General features: G+C 46.7%; 2 protein-coding genes across 2 annotated transcripts in view; both read right to left on the minus strand.

The window, feature by feature from the left end:
- Positions 1–2,651, minus strand: part of sptbn5 (spectrin, beta, non-erythrocytic 5) — a 41,638-nt gene extending 38,987 nt beyond the window's left edge. Inside the window, exons 1-2 of the mRNA XM_076027432.1 lie at positions 2,526–2,651; positions 1,406–1,529 (exon numbers count right to left, since the gene is read on the minus strand). Of these exons, the coding sequence (XP_075883547.1) occupies positions 1,406–1,519 (114 nt within the window). The 5' untranslated portion in view covers positions 1,520–1,529; positions 2,526–2,651. The remainder of the gene's footprint in view (positions 1–1,405; positions 1,530–2,525) is intronic.
- Positions 2,652–3,011: 360 nt separating this feature from the next.
- On the minus strand, positions 3,012–22,761 carry ehd4 (EH-domain containing 4). The gene is made up of 9 exons (XM_076027716.1): positions 22,405–22,761; positions 17,936–18,112; positions 14,914–15,011; positions 10,487–10,653; positions 10,260–10,393; positions 9,815–9,926; positions 7,842–8,006; positions 4,630–6,367; positions 3,012–4,547 (listed from the first exon to the last, which is right to left on the minus strand). The coding sequence occupies exons 1-8, from the start codon at positions 22,632–22,634 to the stop codon at positions 5,810–5,812; spliced, it is 1,641 nt and encodes a 546-aa protein (XP_075883831.1). The 5' UTR covers positions 22,635–22,761; the 3' UTR covers positions 3,012–4,547; positions 4,630–5,809.
- Between the last annotated feature and the right edge of the window lie 23 nt (positions 22,762–22,784).

Below are 22,784 nucleotides of genomic sequence, written 5' to 3' on the forward strand. Positions count from 1 at the left end.
AAGTGAAGATAATTTGACAATTCAAGGTTTGTATAGTGTAAAACCAGCAATTCATCACCGTTTAGCAGTGGGTTTGGGCTGTTATTTAGACAAGAGCCTGTTAAAGACGTCACTGTAGTCGTTGGGAAATAACAACCGCAACTCTATGTTTTGAATGACAGTCATTCATTATTCCGACACCATGGCAACTTGATAATCAAGGCCAGTAGGTCACAATTAACTTTTTTTTCTGGATGAATGTCCTGACTGCCATCATCAGTTTGTTGCTTGTCAGTCTTAGAAGACACACGGAAACGACTGGTGTGGCCAGAGCGACGGTAGAGGCTTAAAGGCCATACGCGGCCGTACTCAAAAGCTGCAGGTGTTCTTCTGTGGGCTCGGCAGGTGATTTGAACAAACAAAAGAGTGGAGCTGCACATTCCCTCTCCTCGTGCTGCCAGCCAGCCCAGATCCCAGAGGAATCCTGGGAATGAAGGGCAGCTGTGTCCAGCCAGCGGCTGGTCCTGCGTTATCGGAGAAAAGGCAGATGAAATTCAGCCCCGAGCCGTGCGAGCAGGTCGGCCACGAGGCAGAGCTCCGTGGTGGTGGTGGTGGTGGTGGTCGCTGATCGATGTGTGTTTATGTTGCCAGCAGATAACAGGACTCCGACGTCACGCCCGTGCAGCAGGCACAAGCGGAACCAAGCCATTAGAATTCCAGATTTTGCTCCCCCCCACCCACCCACACACACACACACACACACACACACCTTGGCTGCTGGCTGAGGTTCCATGCTGGTTGTTTGTGGTGGAATCAGACTCATGCAGGCGGCTTCATTCATCGTGTTTTGACTGCAAGCAGCGGCCGTCAACGGCGGCAAGACTCACAGACTGACGCTGCCTTCAGGAGGCGACAGAGACCAAGTGGAACACATGGGTCTCATACGGCTGCTCACCATCCAGTCCACAAGGGTTTGCTGGACTTCATATGCACACATGTATGTGTATGTCTATGTATGTGCGTATGTATGTGATATTCTTTTCATGACTTTCCTCGACTAGCGACGCTATTCCAGGGCAGCTCGCTCTGAACAATGCATGAGATGCGGCCACTGTAAAGGTTCCAGAATGCATTGAGAAAATTGCTAATTGTGGCTGAATGTTTGACTCAGTTTCCAAGACGACTGGAAGTTGCTTTCCTAGTTCAAGCAGGAGTCCAAAAAAAAACAGATCGACAAGACATGAGCAGTCAGAAATAAGACGGGTCAGTCAAAGCACACGCGTCAAAAGATAAGTGACGGTCACATTGTCAACTGATAATCAAAAAAATGTAAATATATGTGAATAAAAAGGGGTTGAGTCCACCACATGGGAATGCAGTGGTGCCTCTCCTCACGCTGAGCACTCTGCCCGACTTGGTGCCTCACCCCGTTATTGGTAAACACGCTGTTCATCCACTTGGTGAAGGTTTTCTTCTGGATGGCCATCCTCTGCTCCTGCAGCTCCCGGACCCGCCCCGCTCCATCCTCCGGCAACTCCATCCTGGTAGCGCTGGCCAGAGAATCGATGATTCAGCCTGAGTCGAAAGAAGAACTTGTGGCTCAAAAAACTCCTGCATTGCTCCAGGAAATAGCGAGCAGCGTCTTCACCGTTCAAACACTGCATCGTCAAGTGGTTCGTTGGTGATTGGTAATTAATGTTTCCGCAGTGTCAGCATCCTAGTACGAGTGCAACTTTAACTAAAGGGATATTTTGATTCTGGAATATAACTAATGTTTTTTTTATCGTTATCTGTTAATTTTTTCAAACTTCCTGTTTTACATAAAAAGAGAGAAAAGGCACATTTTTATTTCTAGATTAAGATTTAAAATAATAGATTGTTTCCTGAGCAGAAAACACACAGTTATGGTCATAGGATGTGATGCTTAATTCATTTCAAATTTTCAGCCGTTTCTAATTTCTGAAATGAATAAACAACATTTACAGTTTAGTTTAGGCAAGTTTTGGTTTTTTTTTTCCTCAATTTTCATGACAGATCGTCCGATAGATTAGTTGTGCGCTGCATATACAGCGTGTAACTCCTCAGCATGACTACACAACTAGGAGTCAGTGTTCATCCTCCTCTCACCCTGTCTGACCGTTGTTTCTTCTGAGTATATGTGGCTTGGTCACGTGACTGTCGTTAAATGAGTTGAAGATTAAAATGTTCCCGACGGAACGCTGTTTCACCTTTCAGCGCTGTAATGCAATATAAATTCCTCTTCGCCCAACGATTGTGTATCTGTGTGTCTTTTATACTTTTGACACAGTTTTACTCTGTACTTCATTCAACAGCGTTTCTCCTGCTTTTGCACTGCTCTTCCTGGACAACACAAGAGTGAAGCTCGACAAAAGCTGCAAACAGACGTAGAAAACATTCGGATTTCTGCAGTTTGCCGGTTGAGGTGTAGACAGACTGTGATCCACGTTCAGAACCAGCGGAACCGCACAGTCCAATCGATCGACGGAACTTTTCAGAGCATGTAAACACACAAGGACTTTTCTTACCTCTCACCCTCCTGCTTTAATTGGCTGTTAGCTGTCGAACTTCAGAAAATGAGCCACATGCCCAGATGAAGAAAAGAGCCGTGGTTCTGGAGTCCGACACGTTGCGACAGGCTACAGGGAACAGTTTCCGTCTTTCAGTGAACCCTGCACCTGATGTCAGATGAGCAGGGCTGCTCAAGCAGTAAAGCCAATGGCTTCAAAGTTCACACACCCTGACCCCCCCCCCACACACACACACACGCATGCATGCATGTGTATCAGAACACAGAGTTCTGCTAATGAGACACACCTGCAAGTAGCTGAACCAAGGCTTTCAGATTGTGACAGTGGAACCAACACCAGGCCCGGTTTCTGGTGAAAGTTCTTCCGAGGTTCTTCTTTCCTTCTTCCCCTGCAATTCGTTTGACTTTGCGTCACACTGTAGACTGCAGTACCAACGCAAAATCTCCCAGAATGCAGAAGAAAAAAACAAAACAAGCAATGGTGTTTGATACATGAATAAACTTTATTGATCTCTGCCAACAGGAGGTTGTGAGTTTGCTTCCCATAACCCCAAAATATTGACAGGTAATATTCAAATACAATTTTCAAAAACAACAACAACAACCTACATCACAGAATTGATAATTAAAAAAAAACAACAACTCTTACATTCAAGATGCACAATTCAGTTGAATGCACAGTCTCATCGAGAAGCATCTCACCAGAAATGACCTGAATGGCAACACATGGATCGATACACACTTTGGTCCTTTGATGGAGACAGAGTAATGACCTCATAATGACCTTACAGGCTCTCTCTCGCTCTCTCTCTCTCTCTTACAGAAAACAAATCAGTAATTTGACCGGGGGATGAGCTGACCAGTGGAAGCGGATGCAGACTGTTCTTCTACTTTGGTCTTTCTTTGCATATAAAAGGCACAAACCCACCACCAGCTCCCCAGTGCTGGATCTTCAAGGACTCCGACTTACAGTCCTGTCATAGGAACAAAAGGCAACAAACATTCGTGCTCACTTTGCGAGGCTCTGAATTTGTTTCAATAAGAGGCACACACGGGTAAATTATTTTCAAAATATTTCTTCTTCATCTAGCTATGATGGTTCCTCACTGCACTCAGGGCTGCTGGGGGAGCTGGAGTCCGTCCGAGCAAAGGTGGAGCTACACCCTGGACAAGTCCCCAGTTTATCATAGGGCCGCATAGGAAGAAAAACAGGCACTCACACTCACACTCACACCAAGGGTCAATTCAGGGTCACTGAGTCCCATCAGCTGCATGTGGCTGGACTGCAGGAGGAAGCTACAGGAAGAAAGAACAACCAAAGTCCACACTGAAAGAACTCTGGCATGAAGATTCTCTGGACTTAATAAGGTCTTCAGATTTCATACTGGTAAATTACATCACATGACAAAAAAAAATAAAATCCAGGGGTTCATTGACCCCTGTTCATCTCTCTGCTGCTATAATTAAGATAAATGATTTGGGAGGAAATGACGGAATAGATGGTAACAAAGGAAACTGGTTGCAAATGTGGGTCAGAGAACGTGCATTATGATGACATGGCACATCCACCAGCAGCAGCAGCAGCAACATGAGAACTCCATTCAGAAAATGCAGCTTTTCACTGAAGGCCAAAGCTGACAAATTCTCTGTCAAAGGCACTCAAAGTCTATCAGAAATATTACAATTTACATTCTGAGGACGTCGCCACCAGAAGTCTCAACTTCAACAACTGATGAGTTGCATGTCAAAATGTCAAGCATTGCCACACTGGATATTTTGACTGCATGGAAAAATGAAAATGATTCGACCTGAGTCTCCTTCTGATCAACCCGCTGATTAAACTCCATTGATGAATTAGTTTTTTTTAGTTTTGCCAAATACAGTTGGATCCAAGCTCGTTGTAAATAAAGTTTCAGCTCCGATTATCTCACCGTTGTCTTAAACATGAGATGTCATTTTTATTTAAATGCTTATCGTATCACAGTTTCTAGTGTGGGTCTGTGCAACACAGTGTGTGAGGCTCGACATTAACGCACACACACACACACACACACACACACACACACACACACACACACACACACACACACACACACACACACACACACACATATACACACACACACACACACGTTTCTTGGAAGTACAGAACAAAAGAGCGGAACTGGTGAGGGTGTTTTTTTTTTTTTTTTAGGGTCTCCAGCTCGTCACCTCTCCTCTGCCGCTGACAATGTCAGGAAACTGGTGCCAACTGTCCACTCACTCACAGGGAACGCTGTACATCCAGAGGCCTCGTGAGCCAGAGCTGCTGGAACAGAAGCGACTGTGAGCCCAGGCTGCAGTGAAGAGTCTGGGCTGGACGCTACAAAGATGCAGAACCTTCACGCTTTTCTAAAAATTCCAATCATTCTTCTCCTTTTCTGTGAAAGCCGTGGCGACTTGTCAAACCGCAATGCAGAACATTGTCTTGCACATTAACATAATAAGAGTTATAATTTATTTTTATTTTTTTTTAAATGATATAAGCGTGAGTAAAAAAAAAAGAAAGAAAAAAAAAATCCAGAACTTGTTTCTGGAGGAGTGACAGTGAAGGTTGCTGCTGGCCTGACAACAGTAAATGATAGGATGGATGGACAATAGATTTTTTTAGAAGAATAGAATCTCGACAGACTGGACAGGAAATATTCTTAGGGGACAGAGTCAGAGGTATTTTAATCGTTGAAGTTTTAATTTAAGAAATAAAAATTTGATTGTGAGTAAAAACTGCTCACTAGCTGCTGCTACTGCTGCTGCTGCCATTCGGCCCAGAGGCTGCTACACACTGTCAAGGCCAATGTGAAGCGAAAACAAGGCAGGAAGTTGGTAAAGTTGTTCTGTTTTTAAAAAAAACAAAAAACAAACTCGGAGCTCTTTCAAAATAAAAGTGTTTGCAATAAAGTAAAATTGTAGTTGTAGTAGTTGATGAAAGAACAAGGAAACCAGGTCTTTTCATGTCTTAGAAGCAACTCGAAATATAATGAACCTGAAGTTCAACAAAATACAAGAACATTTGACATGAACATTTCTCTCCTTCCCAGCCTCAGTAGCTGCACGACAGAAGCCCCTCCTGACATTCTCACGCTGTCTGTCTGCTGATTGGTTCAAATTCCCTTTACACGATTAGCTGAAATATTCATCTCTGTGTTTTAGTTGTTGTTTTTTTGGTTTGTTTTCTTGTTTTTTTCAAATGGCATCTTCTGGACCTTCTCCTGGGAAGTCCTTGAGGTCTTCCAGTGGGGGGGGTCAGTCCTCGCTGTGGTTGTACAGGGTCTCTGCTGTGGGGTTCTTGCGGTGGGACGGCGGCACCAGGTGGCTGGGCAGCTCCGTGGGAAGCTCGTAGCCCTCCAGTTTGATTTTGATGAGGTGCTGGGCCAGCGCAAACTCCTCGTCGTCCAGCATGCCGTCCTGGTCGCAGTCGGCCAGCTTCCAGATCTTCCCCAGCACCGAGTTGGGCAGCCGCGAGTTCACCATCTCCTTGCGGGCGTTGACGCCGGTGATCTTGCCGTTGACGGGCATCAGCATGTAGAAGATCTCGTCGTAGCGGTGCTTCTCGCGGCTCACGATCCAGTCGTCCAGGTCGGCGCCGGCGCTGATGCCCTCGCCGTAGCCCTGGTTGAAGGGCCCGTTCTGGGAGCCCTCGAAGGCGCCGCCGCTCACCATGGCCGGCGGCTGCTTGGACTCCTCCTCCCGGATCATGGCCATCAGCACGGCGATCTTGGAGGCCAGCATCTTGTCCACCGACTCGATCAGCTTCATCTTCAGCGAGGGGAATTTGCTGAAGTCGTAGTGCTGCAGCATGTCCTGCAGGGGGCGGCGGAGAGAGGGAGGGGAGGTTGAAATTTCTTTTTAAGGTTAAAGGTCCAGTGTGTAATATTTGGCCTGATTTAGGATTCTTATATTGGTAAAAGCTCAATGTACTGCCCATAAACACATTAATATCATCACTGTATGTCATTAGGTTTAATTTACTACATAATTACACATAAATGATGTGGGCGTCATCGGCCGGCACTTCCTGCAAATCAAATTTTTCACCAGCAGATTTCTTTAACAATTCCAGAGCATTACACAACATTTCATTTCTTCTTCTTTGCAGTGGACAGTGGACAGTGTTAGCTTCTAACAGTGACAACTGTACAAGCTGGTTGGCTCAGCAGACACAAACACTGTGTGTGTCGCTCTACTCCACTGGTCCCTCTAATCTCCAGTACATAGAGATGAGTCACTCCAGCAGAACTTCACTTTATGGGTTTTATCTGTTTATCTGCACGTCTTTATTGACTATCAACCAACCTTTAACCAAAGCTTAGATAAAAGTTGTTGGTTCAGGACTTGTGTCGTCGTGACAGCGCCTTAATCCCACCGAGCTGTTACACCAGGGGGCGCTCTAGCGGCCACACGAGGCCAGAGGCCTCATTTAAGGCTGGAAACTGAAATCTGTCATCGACTTTGCAGCATTTACTCTTAAGATTCAAAATCAATTCTCAATTCTCTGCCATATCTCTAAAGCCTCTGCACCGTTGAATTCACAAAGAAGAGTTTTGAAGGCACTGAAAGACAAACATGACAGAGAGACCAGTGAATACAACCGGACATCTGCAGAAGGTTGAGGTATTTTTCACTAAAGATTCACCAGAAACCTCCTGCTATTTGCAGCTGGACCTGTGTGTGTGTGTGTGTGTGTGTGTGTGTGTGTGTGTGTGTGTGTGTGTGTGCATGTGTGTGTGTGCTTCCTGAGGGCTTTTCACTGGGGAGCAAAAACTATGAAACGTGCTCTCTTGCCAATTCTCTAACAGTCTCGAGTGCAGCTGTAGACCAGCGCAGACACACAACAGTGCTGAAGAGTCTTCACTCTTTATTTCCCATCTCACGTTAGAGAAATGAAACACACCCAACGGTGCGTTCACACCAGCCTGTTGTCAGGCTGCAGGAGTGACGCAGGTTTTTTTCCAAGGTATTCAAATTATTATTGACACAGAAATATGGACCTCAACCATTTAGCCCTTAAGTTTGTGATGTGCGTGAGATGCTACCGCAAGAACGTCACTGCGCTTGTCTTGTCGAAATGTAAAGGGAAGCAACCAGTTTGCAGCTGGCCTGAGGAACAGCGGCTTCGTTTGTTTCTACCACACAGGGTTTGAAGTGATGGGTAGCATCAGCCCCAAACATCTGCGTCAGATGTGATGGATCTGATGACGCCACTCGGAGGAGTAAATGTGAAGAGGCAGCGCCAGTGGACGGTGTGCAGAGGCGCCGAGGCTGCAGGTTCCTCTACCTGCATCTTGGTGACGTTGGGGAAGTCTCCAGGGCTGATGTGATGCTCCCTCTGCAGGATGGTGTAGATCTCCGGCAGCCTCATGATCAGCTCCTCCTTCTTCTTCTCTCGCCCGAACAGAGACGGCATCTCCTTCTTCAAGTAGCTGACGATGTAGGCGTGCACCTGCGGGTGGAAACAAAGAGAGGCACTCAATGAAAAGAACTGAAAATGAATCTGCTGACAGATGCATGGACCCAACACACAAGTCATCAAAGACTGACTGTTGTTTAGTGCCAACACAAGAACCGAGCTGAGTTCTTTGAAAGGAGAGGTTCAACACACACACACACACACACACACACACACACACACACACACACACACACACACACACACACACACACACACACACACACAGACAGTAAACAAAGATAGACACACACTGCCCCCATGCTGTCACACCTCAGCTGAGGACCGACAAACAGCAACAATGTTTGTGTAACAGTTTCCTCATTTGCAGAGCAGAGAGGAAGACGTCCGACTGGGAGCAACACACAGGGAGAGGGGGTGGGGGGTGGGGGGGGGAATATTAGGAGCGTCCTTTGTTTCTTTAACAAACAGCTAGAAAAATCATCAGATTAACAAATCATCCAATATAAAAACACATTCGTTGTGCACTTCAGATGTTCACCTTGCAGAGGTAAACTTCGTTTTTCATGAATTTACATTTCCAAGTGATCGAGGTGCCCAGCAGTAGATTCATGTGGAGGCAGTTTATTTCTCTTTTGAGAGTGAAGACGACTTGTATTGTATTTGATCAATGACTTCGAGAGAAAAGCTGGAGGATCACGACAAGGAAAAAAAAAAAAAAAAAAAAAGTGATGAGGATCAGCAGCAAGAAGAGGAGGAGGAGGAGGAGGAAGGAGGGCAGAGGGCGTCGCCATCAATCCTCCATTTTGGCCCACGGCATTGTGGGAGGTGGAAGGAAGGAAAGGAGGGGTTGTATGAGCTGGGAAGGGAGGGGTGGGGGTGGGGGGGTCACTGGGTTGCAGGCTCATAAATCCAGAGCGCAGAGAGGAAGAGAGAAAATACCTTCAAGCAGAGGAGAAGATGCAGCTTTGGTCCATCACAGCCTGGGAGCTCACACACTTTACACAACGTTCTGGCAAAGTCATTACCAAGTCACATCATCAGCCAGTGTCGGCACTACACACATGCACTGATGATCAGATTATCGTGCTTGAAAAGAGCGATGGGAGCAAAGTGATGACAGAAGTGAGGAGCTGAACCCAGTCGTCTCTCCTCACACTGTGACAGCCATGGAAGAAGTGCACTATTTCCCTGCAGGGAGGCGTCGCCTCCACGGCTGGACGTGTTTTCACCTTCACTCTTCAGACATCAAAAACACCTCGACGGGAAAGAAAAATGTCTTCCAGCGCAGCACAATGCGCTTCAAACAAACCTGTGATTTATACCTTGGAGCTTCCTGCAGCAAATTCATGTTATCGCTCCAAACAAGGACCCAGAGTTGGTCTGGAAACACTGATAAGTGCATTCATAGCTGCCATTGATTCTTCAATGCAGTATCACTTCTGCTTTGTGTTTCTCAGAAAGCTGCTAATGACTCAGTTTCGGTTTGGGAATAAAATGACTGTTAAATTCTGAGCGATGGAGCAGATCAGTGAGGTGAGTGGATGCAGAGGGTTGAAACCATTTATTGTCACTCCTCTGAAGGAACTTGGTTAGACGCCCCCCACCTTTGTTCATAATCCTCAAAGTTGAAAATGATAGCCGTCTAAAATTGACTATTTAAAACTCTCCACAGTTTATTCCCTTTGCTGAATGGAACACTGCAAAACCAAACACCCAAACATTCCACAACTTCCCCCCCCCAAAAATTCCAAGATTGGAGCGACTTGAGAGCTGAGGAGTTGAAGACAGGAGGTCACATGGCTAATGCCACACACACAACAGGTCACTTCCTCTCTCACCTTGGCCAAGCGCGCTCTCTTGATGAGGTCGTTGAGTTTACGCAGCGCCGCGTTCCTGGGAAGACTCTGGATGTCCCTGAAGAGGTCCTGGGACTCCGCCTCAAACAGCCGCCTGAGTGGGGAAGGCAACAAGCAGTCAGTCAATCAAAGCCAATAATGATGATAATAATAATAATCAATAATATAATGGATGGATAATGGATGGGTGGATGTATGTTCAATGAATGGATGGATGAATGGACAATCAATGAATAGATAGATAGATAGATAGATAGATAGATAGATAGATAGATAGATAGATAGATAGATAGATAGATAGATAGATGGACAGACAGATGGATGGATGGATGGATAGATGGATGGATGGATAGATGGATTGATGGATTGATGGATTGATGGATTGATGGATGGACGGATGGATGGATGGACAGCCCTGTGCTCTGACCTGTTCTCAGTGTTCTGCAGAGGTTTGGCCCAGAAGGAGCCCAGATAGACTCTCACCACCTCTGGAGTGTTGATCACCTTCCCCAGTGACCACATGAGGGCGCCGTACACCCGCATTAGCTGTTGGGTGTCCACCTACAAGCGCAGAAAACAACTTCAACAGTTTGAGTTGCTGTTTTCGGCCTAACGTCACTGCAAACGGTGTGACTTCCACCCTGCATGTCCCACCTGGTCCGCCTTGTTGAGGACCACCCTGATCTTGTCGTCCTGCCCTTTGAAGGCTTTGATGGCCTCGGAGAACTCGTCCGAGATGTCCAGCTTGTGGGCGTCAAACAGCAGAATGATTCGATCCACTCGCTCACCAAACCAACGCAGGACCTCGGCGAAGTCGTACCCTGCACACAGAAACACCAGGAGGCTTGTCATCATTGTCGTCGTCATTGTCATCATCATTGTCACCATCATTGTCGTCATCATTGTCGTCATCATCATTGTTCAGTTTTTCTACCGACGACCACTGTGAAGTGACAGAGCGCACTGCTTCTACAGCCACTGCCACTTTCAAAACACTATTTTCTCCATCAACTTCTCAAATGAGGTTCTTTTTCTTTATGTGTGTAACAGACCGCGGTGATTTTCTTTCAACACAAACACTTTGCTTGCTAGAGAGTGAACCTGAGAATGGCTTGAGGGCCCTGCCTGGCTAAAGGTCTCAGTTTGGTGCTTCAAACAGCAGTGAACCAGCACCACTCAGTCTGTGTCAACATGTGCTGCACATGCCTTTCAAATCTGAACAAAACCAGCTGTAGCACCAGCCCACCAAATATGCGCACACACACACACACACACACACACACACACACACACACACACACACACACACACACACACACACACACACACACACACACACACAGCTAATATTAACCCTCCATCCATCTTGAGACACCATAACATAACAAGACTGACCATTACTGAGATAAGTAACTCTAATATGATTACTCAGTGTGTGCATGCGTGTGTGTGTGTGTGTGTGTGTGTGTGTGTGTGTGTGTGTGTGTGTGTGTCGGAGAGAGAGGGTGGAGGGTAACTGGGCTGAGAGTAAATCACTCTTTACTGGGCTGACGCCAGCCTGTGTGATGGTGTCACAGTGGGCCTGCATGGTCCACCAGCACCGCTCCAGTGTTCCATGGAAACACTGCTCCTGCACGGCTGAATGGCCTCTTAAAATTGGTTCCGTCTCCTCACAATGTTTTAGTCCTCGTCAAAGTTATTCACACATTATTAGTTACACATTTTTTTCCCCTTTTCTCAAACAATGACGGAAAAAATGCTGGTCCAGAGGAAAGCAGTCCAACTACATCCTGATCAAATCATGCGGTGCTGTTGTTCTTACTCCAGCCAGTGCGCTGCTGTTAATTGCTGTCAACATCAGAGTCTGACACGCTCACAGAAATATGCCAGGAATGGTATTAAAGAGGAAGTGAGTGCAGCGGACAATAGGCCTCAGTGAAACTGCACAACCACACTGTGACCACCAGAGACCGCACACCTCAGCAGGGAAACCAAGAGTGGAGCATCACATCCTTTACCATGTTTCACACCAGCAACCTATGATGGGTGAGTGGTCAGTGGTGCAGGCTGCCCTCACAGAGGAGCAGCTGGATTCAATGTGTGGCCTCGTGGCCCAGGAGCCACAGATAGTTTTTTCTCCTCTCTAAAACTCTGTCCTGTGATGAATAATTCATGTGTGAAGGTGTTGAAGCGAGCCTCTGCGGTGTCACTGGCTGACCAGCACCGCTTCAGCTTTCAGCCTGGCTGTCTGAAGAGGTGACAGCAGCCATCCCCTGGCTGAAAATGCAACAAAAGAAACCTTAACAACAACACAGGCCAGACCAAAATATGTCATATTACACAATGTAAAATTTGGCAAAAGTTTAGACGAAAAAAAAAACAGAACACAAAAACCAGAAGAGCACGTTTCATTCTGAAGAATTTCTATCTCATAGAGCGTGGTGTGTTTTTGTGGCAATAGTGTCCAATGATTACTTCACATGTTCCACTTCCTGTCCGAGAGGAAGCACCTTCAGTCTAACAATGCTACTTCCCTTTTAGCGCTATGACTTGCATGACTGCAATTTATGAGCTGCAAACATGAACGAGGAAAACATCACAGTGGAGGAGGTTGAGAGCGACTGTCACCACACACAACACCATTCAGTCTTGTTCAACTGAGCCGTGATAGAAAGTTGGTCATGGGGATCATCTGCAGGATCAGAACTGGTGGAATGCACAGGACTGCATTAAACTTGGAGCAAACGAGATGCACTGTCGTGCAAAAAGATGGAGGGGAAAAAGAGGAGAGAAACGGAGAAAGAAGAGGTCTTGTATTCAGTTCCCTCAATACAATTCATTGTACTTTTCACTGCAATGTCAGGCAGTGTTGGCAACATCTGACCTTTGTTCCGCTGGAAAATACTCGGAGAACCGAGAAAACTGTCAGAATGAAAAGACGGCAAAGCCATTTGATAAAATAAAACGAAGGCTCCTTCAAAGTCCAACCCAGCCACTGAGTCACACAGACATCCAGTCAAAGTCTGATCACCAAAACAAATTGCTGAATCCTGATAAATCACGGCAGTAGCTGTGATCTCACTCCAAGTTTAATCGGCTCAGTGACGTCGCTGCTCAGCTGTCCGTGTCCGTTTGGGTCACATTTAGCCCCTTTAACGTCTTGAGGAGGAATTTGGCCTGGGCTGAGCGGTGCTAAACTCTTCCAGATGGGGGCGACGCCCTGCTCAAGCTTCTCCACCGCCCTCCCTCCTTGCAGCCGCCCAGCCCAGCCGAGGCTTTTGATTGATTCCGTCATCTCGGCCGAGGCCAAGTGAAAGCAACGAGGGAACGTCGTCGGGAAAAGAACAGAGACTCACGTCACTGAGAATCCAGAAAACTGACTGCAAGTCGTCGCAGGCAGCCGACTGCAGCAGAGCGCTGGACTCGTCACACCCGCCTCTCAAACGCACCCTCATCATTTAGCCTTTTAGTCATTCCTCAACGCCCCCCCCCCCCTCTGCATGTCAATGCATGCCGAGCTGCATCAGCACTGCACCTGTGATTCCAGACCCACCTCCACCCCCAGCATCCACCTGCAGGCTGCAGGATCATGTGTGCTTTCCTCATCACTCTTTACCACTCAATCAACTTTGATTTGTACAGCACTAAATCACAACCAGAGGCGTCTCAAACACTTTGTACAACCAGAAGAAAAGCAACTGGGCCTCCAGAGCAGCAGGGGGCGACAGTGACCAGGAAAAACTCCCCTGTGGGAAGAAACCTGGAGCAGGTCCAGACTCCAGAGGTATCGGCACACAACACCGGTGTGGGTACCAATACTGGTATTTTGTATCGGGGCATCCCTAACTAAAATAATAGAATCTGACAAACTTAAACATAGATAGATGGATGGATGGATGGATAGATAGATAGATAGATAGATAGATAGATAGATAGATAGATAGATAGATAGATAGACAGACAGATAGACAGATAGATAGACAGATAGATAGAAACTGTACTGTAGAGTTTTCCAGAGAAAGAGAACAGAAATGAAGAGGGGAAAGTTCTGTTTTTCTTCCTCTCGCTCTCCTCCACCACTTCAGAAAAGTGTGGATGCTGTTCTGTTGCTCAGTTTCTCCAGTTTCAGATCTGCATTTACTGTCTTTTACTGCTCCGTCGCAGCATTTTGCTACAGGAAACAGACCAATACCAGAAGGGAAGTGAAAGTACAATAAGGGCAGAAAACCTGTGCAACTAGGACAAAAAAATAATTTTAAAAAAAAGCGTTCAAACCTCACACAAAGGTAAACAGCAGCATAAAATGCGATGAGGCCCAAGCAGCCACAGACTCATATTTAGCCATCTATATATTCTGTACGTATTTTTTTTTCCTCTGTTGTTGTTATTTTTCTTTGATACATAAAGTCTTGGTCTGGTCTTGATTTCAACACTCTCTAGTCTTAATAAGGTCTTGGTCGGTGCCGTCTTGACTACAACACTCTGTGGTGTGTTAGTTGCTATGCCATTAAAAACACATGAAAGAGCTGGAAAGTCAGTTTTCCATTGTAGGAACCCAGTAATCTCCTCATTAATGGGCGGGGAGGTTCTTGCAGTGGTGGAGGAGCAACACAAAGGAAGATCCAGTGTTGATGAGGAAGTTCCACAGGCAACGGTGACACAGTGATGCAGGCTGTGACATCTTTGTGCTGCTATTAACAGTGTTTCAGCAGAGTTCTTGGGATCCCAGCAGAACCAACTCACACAATATGAGGAAGTGAAAGAATCTCAAGGGCTATTATGCAACAAGACAAAATGCCAACGGCCGGACGTGTTTGATGAGCTTAGTCAGCCGACAGCCATGGGCACAAACACTCTCCTCTTGGAGCGGATGTCTGGTCATTTATCTTTACAGATACTGATATTCAGCAGAGGTAATGAAGATGCAGTGTTTTGTGCACACAGTGCAAAAACACAGCAAAGACAACAAGCAAAAGAACCGTTCAAACTCAATTCATAGAAAACCCCCCAGTCGGAGTGGACTTAGAGGTGAATAAGGCCAAAGGTCATCGAGGTCATTTGGATTGCACAAGGCGAAATACCTCTGCTGATTCGCTGCTTCTCTCCTGACAGGATCCCTGGAGTGTCAATGATGCTGATGCTCTGAAGAACTTGATTGGGCATCTGAGAACATGTTAACCTATACAGAGAGAGGGTGGGGGGGGGGAGACAGAGACATTTGTTATCCTCACCAAGTTCAACAACAGAGAACCAGGTAGCCACAGATCAGAGGAACCATCAGAAAGACCATCAACAGCAATAAAGTCGTCTAATAATAATTAGTTCTCGCACCAACATCAATAACATGTCAGTTATTTTGTTTCTGACCATGACGTCACTCCAGTGCTCCAGCTTCCAAACCATGGCTGGAGGTCAGCCGTGGTTCTCATGGAGTGGAGCTGCAGTGGAGGCTGCAGAGCTCACTGCTCTCTGTGCTCACTGCACTCAGGAGGATCCTGTTTGTTCAATGGAGGTGAAGCCCACCAGACTCTGTTGTGTTATAAACTGGGCGTGATGGCAGTGTGTCAACACAGTGTGCCTGCAGGATTAACGCAGCTGGACTGGACTGCAGGGCTGCCACCAAACAGGATTTCCATCTATCACCCAGTAAATAAGCTGAGTCATATTGAGCCAAACACAAATCATTAAAAAAAAAAAAAAAAAAGAAGCTAAAAAAAATCAACAGTGATGTTACCAGATTTTTATTTTTATCAGGAGTGTCTTTTTAGACAATTGAGCAGATTTAAAGGTCCAGTGTGTAATATTTGGAGTTTTTGGGAAGAAACAGCAACATCCAGATTGCAGCGCTCTTTCACTCCCCCTCACCCCCCTGAGCTTGCCAGTGAACTACGGTGGCCCTGCACACTCAAACCTGGATACCTGGTCCAGTTTCTTGACATTAGCATTCAGCCTAAATACCAAAAACTATTCTGTCAGGCAGTTGGACTGTCCCCACCAGGCTTCCTTAGAAATATGCTGGTGCAAGATGGCAGCTAACTGGGAGCAGATGGCAGCTAACTGCACACCAGCCACCACTGTCCTTGTCACTGGCTGGTTGTCAACATCTTCAAGTGTAAATAAATTGTTTTCCTACCTTGCACAATAAGGATGGATTTTTTTTTCTTCTTATAACTCAGTGCGTGAACTATATGTGCCCGCTCCATATGTGCTGGCCTCTCCTCTCTGTCATCTTGTGATCAATTTCAAGGTTAAATTTAGCCAACGGTCTACGGCAGCCCACCGCCGGGAAAAAACAAAATCTTGGTACCAACACGTGGTGACGCACACGAACTTCCCCCTGGAAACAATAACTTATTTTGGTCCCTCCATCCCACTGGGATGACATGAGGTTCTTGGGTTAAAGGAATGCCACACACACACCGAGTCGCACGAGTTCACACACAGCGAGGCTGCGCTTCCTCGCGGCCGTCCTTAAAATATTTCTGGACAGAGGAAACAGTCGGCCGGCGTATTTCAAAAACTAAATTTAACCCTCACTACAAACTGTCAAGCCTTTGGATGGACGGCCGCCCAAGTGTGTGTGTGTGTGTGTGTGTGTTTACTCATGGGTCAGTAGTGAAGGGTTCACTTCCCAGGGGTCGAGTGTTTTTCTGTAGAAAACAGTGACAGCAGTAGGAAAAGCTGCCAGGATGAGCGTGTGCGCCAGTGTGTGTGTGTGTGTGTGTGTGTGTGTGTGTTGATCCAAAGGAGAGTGGAATCATTATCAGAGCTGCTGTGCGTCTAAAAATATTTTGACTTGGTCTTAATTTAGCTGCAACCCTGTGATGATCTCTGTAATAACTAATCAGACCATTACTTCCTGTAGGAACTTGAGGAGATGACATATTAACTTAGTCAATGCATTGTGAGAATGTGTGCCTTTCCAAAAAATAATGGAACTGAATGACCGTCTAAACTGTGTTTATTTATCTAAACTGTGTATATTAATTCGATATTTAAGTTGTGATATATCTGTTGAACCATATAACCTTTAAATCGACACCTACGACATATTACGTTGAAAAATAAAACGACTGTGTCACAGATAAATGAAGATAAATAAAGAAGATAATCGTGACTAATCGATTAATCGAAAAAATAATCGATAGATTAGTCAACATCAAAAAGCGTTAGTTGCAGCCCTACTATCTATCTATCATCTATCATTCATCCATCCATCCATCTATCTATCTATCGTCCATCCATCTATCCATCCATCCATCCATCTATCCATCTAGCCATCCTAATCCTTTGTTCCAGCCTCATACAAACACAGCTTCTTTTGCAAGAGAAGATGCTCACGCGGGCTCCAGCAAAAAAACAAACCTAATGAATAAAAGATGAGATTCCCTCCTCTGAAACTCAACTGGAATCTTTGTTTTTCGTGCGAACACATTGTCTTGTGTGAATGGAATGCAGAATCAGAACATTGCTGCGCTGTGACCTTTGCCTCCAGTATGAAGAGAACTCCAGCGCTGCAGCGCAACAGTCAATCATCACCACAGCAGAGAGAGAGAGACAGAGGAAGCAGGGCCAGGGGTCAGGGGTCATACAGGGGGATATTCATTCGGAATATAATGCATTGTCCCCCAGGATCAGGTGGAGCGACTGGTTCCTTAAAGGTCTCATCGGTCTGCAGGCTGGTGTTTACGTAAAGCCTCCTCTGTGTGCTGTGTCAATACAGCCACAGCGCTAGAATGTTAAAGGGTGGCTATCGCAGCTGCAGCAGGACGCAGAGTTTCACTGCTGCAACGTGATGAAGCTGCTTCCAGTCTATGGAGACCAGAAGGCAAACATCTGGCCACACACACAGGAAGACAAGAGGACTTCTTGACTTGGTGGCCGTTCGAATAAGAGGAACCTGAGATGTGATGTTGCATGAATTTCAGTTTGCGTGAAATTGGACTACCGCCTAAATGCAGCGCTGCAAGACTGGGCAAGTCTGAGTGTCATCTTGTTTTTCTAGATTTGCAGGATCAGGACCAAACCTGTGCGCAGCTATTACTCACCTTACGAGGGAGGCAATAAAGAAAAGAAAAGAGTTGGGTGGCGGCGGATCCTCACCTGTTCAAGAAGGAGTTCCCAAAGGCGTTGAGCTTCCTGAAAGGCTTTTTGGGGTCCACCACCAGAGCATTGCCAGGGATGGCGCCCTCGTTCTCGCCGTACATCACCGCTATGAAGCCGTCGGTGGTGGGCTCAGGTCCTATCCGCATCCCTGGGAAGTCCTGCTCCAACAGATACCTGGTTTGAAAAAGCAGACAGAGAGAAAAATGAAAAACTCAGTCAGTTGTCTGAACGAGTTGACCTCCAAGTCCAGAGTTCACCGTTACTGAAGCTCCACAGTTTGCCCATGCCTGAGCTAACATCACAACGTTGCGAGATCCTCTCCTCGCCGTCACCTTTGCACCGTCCTGCCGACCTCTCACACAGATTCCATCCGTGGAGAAAAGTGAAAAGGGAAGGAAGGGCTGGAAGACGGCAGCGGTGGAGCCGCCGTCCTCCTGCTTCCTGCTGCCAGCGGCTTCAAAGGGGGGAAGGAGAGGTGGACGGAGGTGGACGACGGAGGCCTATACATCCGCACTCTGCTCCGACACTGACTGTCAACACCAGGCGTGGGCAAACTACGGCCAAGGGGCCATATGCGGCCCGCCAAGCCCTTTAACCCGGCCCACAGAACTTGAAGAAATGATATTGAAAGTCAGTCAGTCGTCAAACAGCTGCATCTCCTCCATGTTTGCAGTGTTTTCACAGTCATTTCAATAAAGAGCTAAACACCCTGGTGGTTCTGGGTGGTTTGGGGTGGTTCTAAGAGCTAAACACCCTGGTGGGGTTTCAAAGACACTGACTTGGTTGCAACTTTGCTTTGCTTCATTTTCCACTGACATTACAGCAACATGTTTCCTCACTCCATCCATCTGCTGCTGCTCCGCTACCCCCCTCTGTTAAATATTACAACCCACTGTGGCCCCACTAGTAGGCCCACCCCTGATCAACACTGTTCTAGCCCAGCGTTTCTCAATTGGTGGGTCGCAACCCCAAAGTGGGTCACAACAAAGCTTTTTAGGTTGCGGCTTGGTGGGCAGCTTTCAACAAAATGAAACAAAATCATTTGCATTCCTTCCATGAGGTCAAGGGATACAGAAGAATATACCACAGACAGTCAGGTGACCTGCTGACTACAACAGTGCCTTCAGTACTCTGAGTTTTACTCTGCACAACACTTGCAACCTGCTCCCATGATTCATTGCATTCTTTTAAATCCCCATAATTCAAATAATCAGGGTAGGGTGGGGCCACAGTAGTGGACACACACACACACACACATACACACAGACACACACTTGAAGCTACAGCAGTCAATGTGAAACGCGGGCCTCTGGTTGTCGTGCTGATGTGCTCTGTGTGTGACTGCTTGTATCCAGTTTGCTCAGACAGAGCACATACACACCCAGGCACATCATAAACTCACTGCAGCACTGGGCCTCCTCTCCTCCACCAGACCACCACAGGTTGTGACTCCCAGTACGCCAGTGTGTCGCCTGGGATCCACAACAGATCATAATCAACTTGTCATCGCCGAGCGGAGGACGCAGCCGACACTCCATCACAGCCAGAGGAGGCCACAGAGTGTTTGAAATATCAACAGCAGCTGCAATGCAAAATGAACAGGATGGAATTTGACTGGGATGCACCAGTTAACTGCAACCATAAACCCTCCATCCAATAATGATCGATGACCTGCAGGGTCTGTCTGAGCGTCTGGTGAATGGAAAAATCAACTGATGCCGCCCTGCAATGCTTGTCAAGGTAAATACACTTGACCTCGGACTGACTTTAGCACCTCACTCATTTTGTTATATGCATGCTGAGTTAATAATGGACCAATTCCCATGTGTGAAAAGTCAGGGAGGGGCTGCACCACAATCAGCCACCTGGAGGCCATGCAGAGGTTCTGCTTTTAGTGTCATGATTGTGGTACAACATGCACTTGTTGTCAGTCAACTGACTGAACTGACTGAATCTAATGAATTGAATTGAATTGAATTGAAATGAATTGTATTGAAGTGAAAACCTGACTGAATTGACTGAAGGGAATGAATTGAATTGAATTGAATTGAATTGAAAAACCTGACTGAATTGACTGAAGGGAATGAATTGAATTGAATTGAATTGAATTGAATTGAATTGAAAAACCTGACTGAATTGACTGAACTGACTGAACTCAATGTGTGTCTTGCTCCTCCTATAGTGTGGGGGAAAAAAATCATTTTTTAAAGCAAGCCCATAATATCTACTTTTTGTTTACTAATCTTGTTTTGCTCCAATGGGAATTTGGCGTTACAATTTTTGCATTGTGTAAAATAAAGAGTACGTAGAACATTGTGATGACCATGAAAACCTTTGACAGCACCCAGAGCCTCCTAGATTACGTAAGTACTTCTGGTGCACGCGAAGGCTGCCGCTGCTCAAAGCACAGTGATTGAGTCAGACTCTCGCTCAGACTGGGAGGTTTTTGCAAGTCACATCATGTCTCTGTCAGAGCTCAAGGGTAAATCTCACTGCCGCTCTGTTGCCTGAACAAACGTCAGCTCAGCGTCGCAGAACGAACACAGTGGCGACACTGAACACCTTCTCTGAGCTCCAGTGTCTAACGCCCCTGTCAGGGGGAGTCTGCAGGGGTCCAGACAGAGTCAAAACACACACACACACACACACACACACACACACACACACACACACACACACACACACACACACACACACACACACACACACACACACAGCCTAACTTCTGCAGCTCACCAGATTGGCTTGCCAGTGAACTACAGTGGCCTGCACGCACAAACTTGGATGCCTCATCCACCTTCTTCCTCATTGGTTTATGTGAAAACAAGAGCGTTCACCCTAAACACCAAACGCTCTGCTGTCAGGCAGCTGGATTGTCCACACCAGGCTTCCTTAGAAATATGCTGGTGCAAGATGGCAGCTAACTGGGAGCACTGGGACCCATATTGATCTATTCATATATATTTTACACATTGGACCTTTGCTGCCTAAAACCATACGAGGAAACACAGATACAAAGAAGAACAAATCCAAAATCGTAATCGAAAAACTCTTCATTAAAGCCAATCGTCAATGAAGATGAAGCTGCAATGTTTCGACTTTACTGTGAGGCGACAAACACATAAGGTAAGACTGTGCAGTGGCTGAAAGTTCCTGAGAGTTCCTACCGGTACAGCCAAACAATGTTAAGTACTAGCAGGATGTGATGTAACAGGTACTTTGGCAATCAGATGGAACCACTGTGCCATCAGCATTGTGAGCGGTGTCGTGCCTGGACATCCAGTGTGTGTGTGCGTGGGTGTTTCCACATGAGGAGCGAGGGGAGGGCACGGGGGAGCCGCGTGTTGATCAGCTCTCTAAACTCGTGACAGCCCCCAGCATTTAAGCAGCTTGAAGTCAGGGGTCGACTCTCCCTGGTAAATCTATTAAGCACCAGGCTGCTTGGATAAATCAGAAAAACACACAATTCACTCAGATTTATCAGTATTTTGTTCCCTTCTTGAGGCCGTGAGGATTCAATCCCGCTGCACTGCTTCAACAACAACCAGCCGGAAATATCGCACGCAATAGCGGCGCAGGGGGGCAGTCTATGAAAATACACAGAACAATAGCGAGACGGCTTACAATGAGCAGTTCAACAAACACACAAGAGGAAAAAGCTCATGCGGGCGACACGCTCACCCCCATTCAAATAACAGGTTTTGAGGGGCGAAACGCGAGACTCTGAGATCAGATGTCAGCGGCCTTTCACGCCTACAGGCTGCTGTCTGTCAGTGCTCAACGTGCACTGGAGAGCGTCAATCTGTTTGACTTGTTGTGTCTGTAGCTTGAAGGTCACAGACCAACGATGCTGCCGCAAGTGTTGAATTAGAAGTGGGGGAAAAAAAAGTGCAGACAAAACTGTGTGTAACAACTGCAGTGCACCGGATGCAGTGTCGTGGTGACTATGACTCACGCTGGGAGTTCAGGTACGCAGGTAATATAATACAGAGCGGTTGCTCTTTAGATGTCACAATAATCTAAACTGACAACAGTTGGAATGAGACACATTTCTGGAGAAACTCACGGCCAACTGCACTCCACTTGTCTCCTCTTTCAAACTTGTTACTGTCTAGGCAACGTCACTTTTAACCATTCAGCATGAGCATGGCGGTCGTGTCACACAGGACCCTCAGCCAGCTTTGTTTGTTACCTCCACCTCGCTCCACCCAAATCACAAACTCGCATTGTCCTCATCAAAAAAGTCAGAAAGCCTGAAATCAGAATCTGGCAACAAAACCACACACAGTCACGGGAACGCAAAACCTCCTCATAGTGAATCTCTGAAACCAAGGGCATCGTGTTTGTTGTGACTACCAGGTCCTTGAACGTCACAACTTGCACAACCTGGAATAGATCTCGCCTCGGAATCATCATCATCGTCATCATCATCATCATCATCATCATCATCAGTAGCAGCACTGTACCTGATGAAGGTGGTCTTCCCCGTGGAGTACTGGCCGACCAGCAGCACCATGGGTTTGCTCTGGAAGTCTGCTGCTTCCAGGGCCGGGGAGTGGAAGTCATGGAAGAGGTAGGTCTCCTCCAGCGGCAGCAGCTTCTTGGTGTACAGGGTCTGCAGTCCCTCCGTCACCGTCTGGTACATCTCCCCGTCCTTGTTGCGGCCACCTTGCTCCTGTTTGACCCAGCTGAACATGCCGACCAGCGCTGCGCTGCTGCTGCTGCTGCTGCTTCTCCTCCTACGACGACAAGGACGCGCGTGCTCCGGTCCAACTTCCCTCTTTCGATATTTCCACACGGCTCCCGCTCCGCTCCGCTCCCCCGCTTGGATTTCTGCTTACTTCGT

Source organism: Nelusetta ayraudi, unplaced genomic scaffold (assembly GCF_046127955.1).
Source record: "Nelusetta ayraudi isolate G7.1 ecotype Tasmania unplaced genomic scaffold, CSIRO-AGI_Nayr_v1 ptg000021l, whole genome shotgun sequence".
Classification (NCBI taxonomy): domain Eukaryota; kingdom Metazoa; phylum Chordata; class Actinopteri; order Tetraodontiformes; family Monacanthidae; genus Nelusetta; species Nelusetta ayraudi.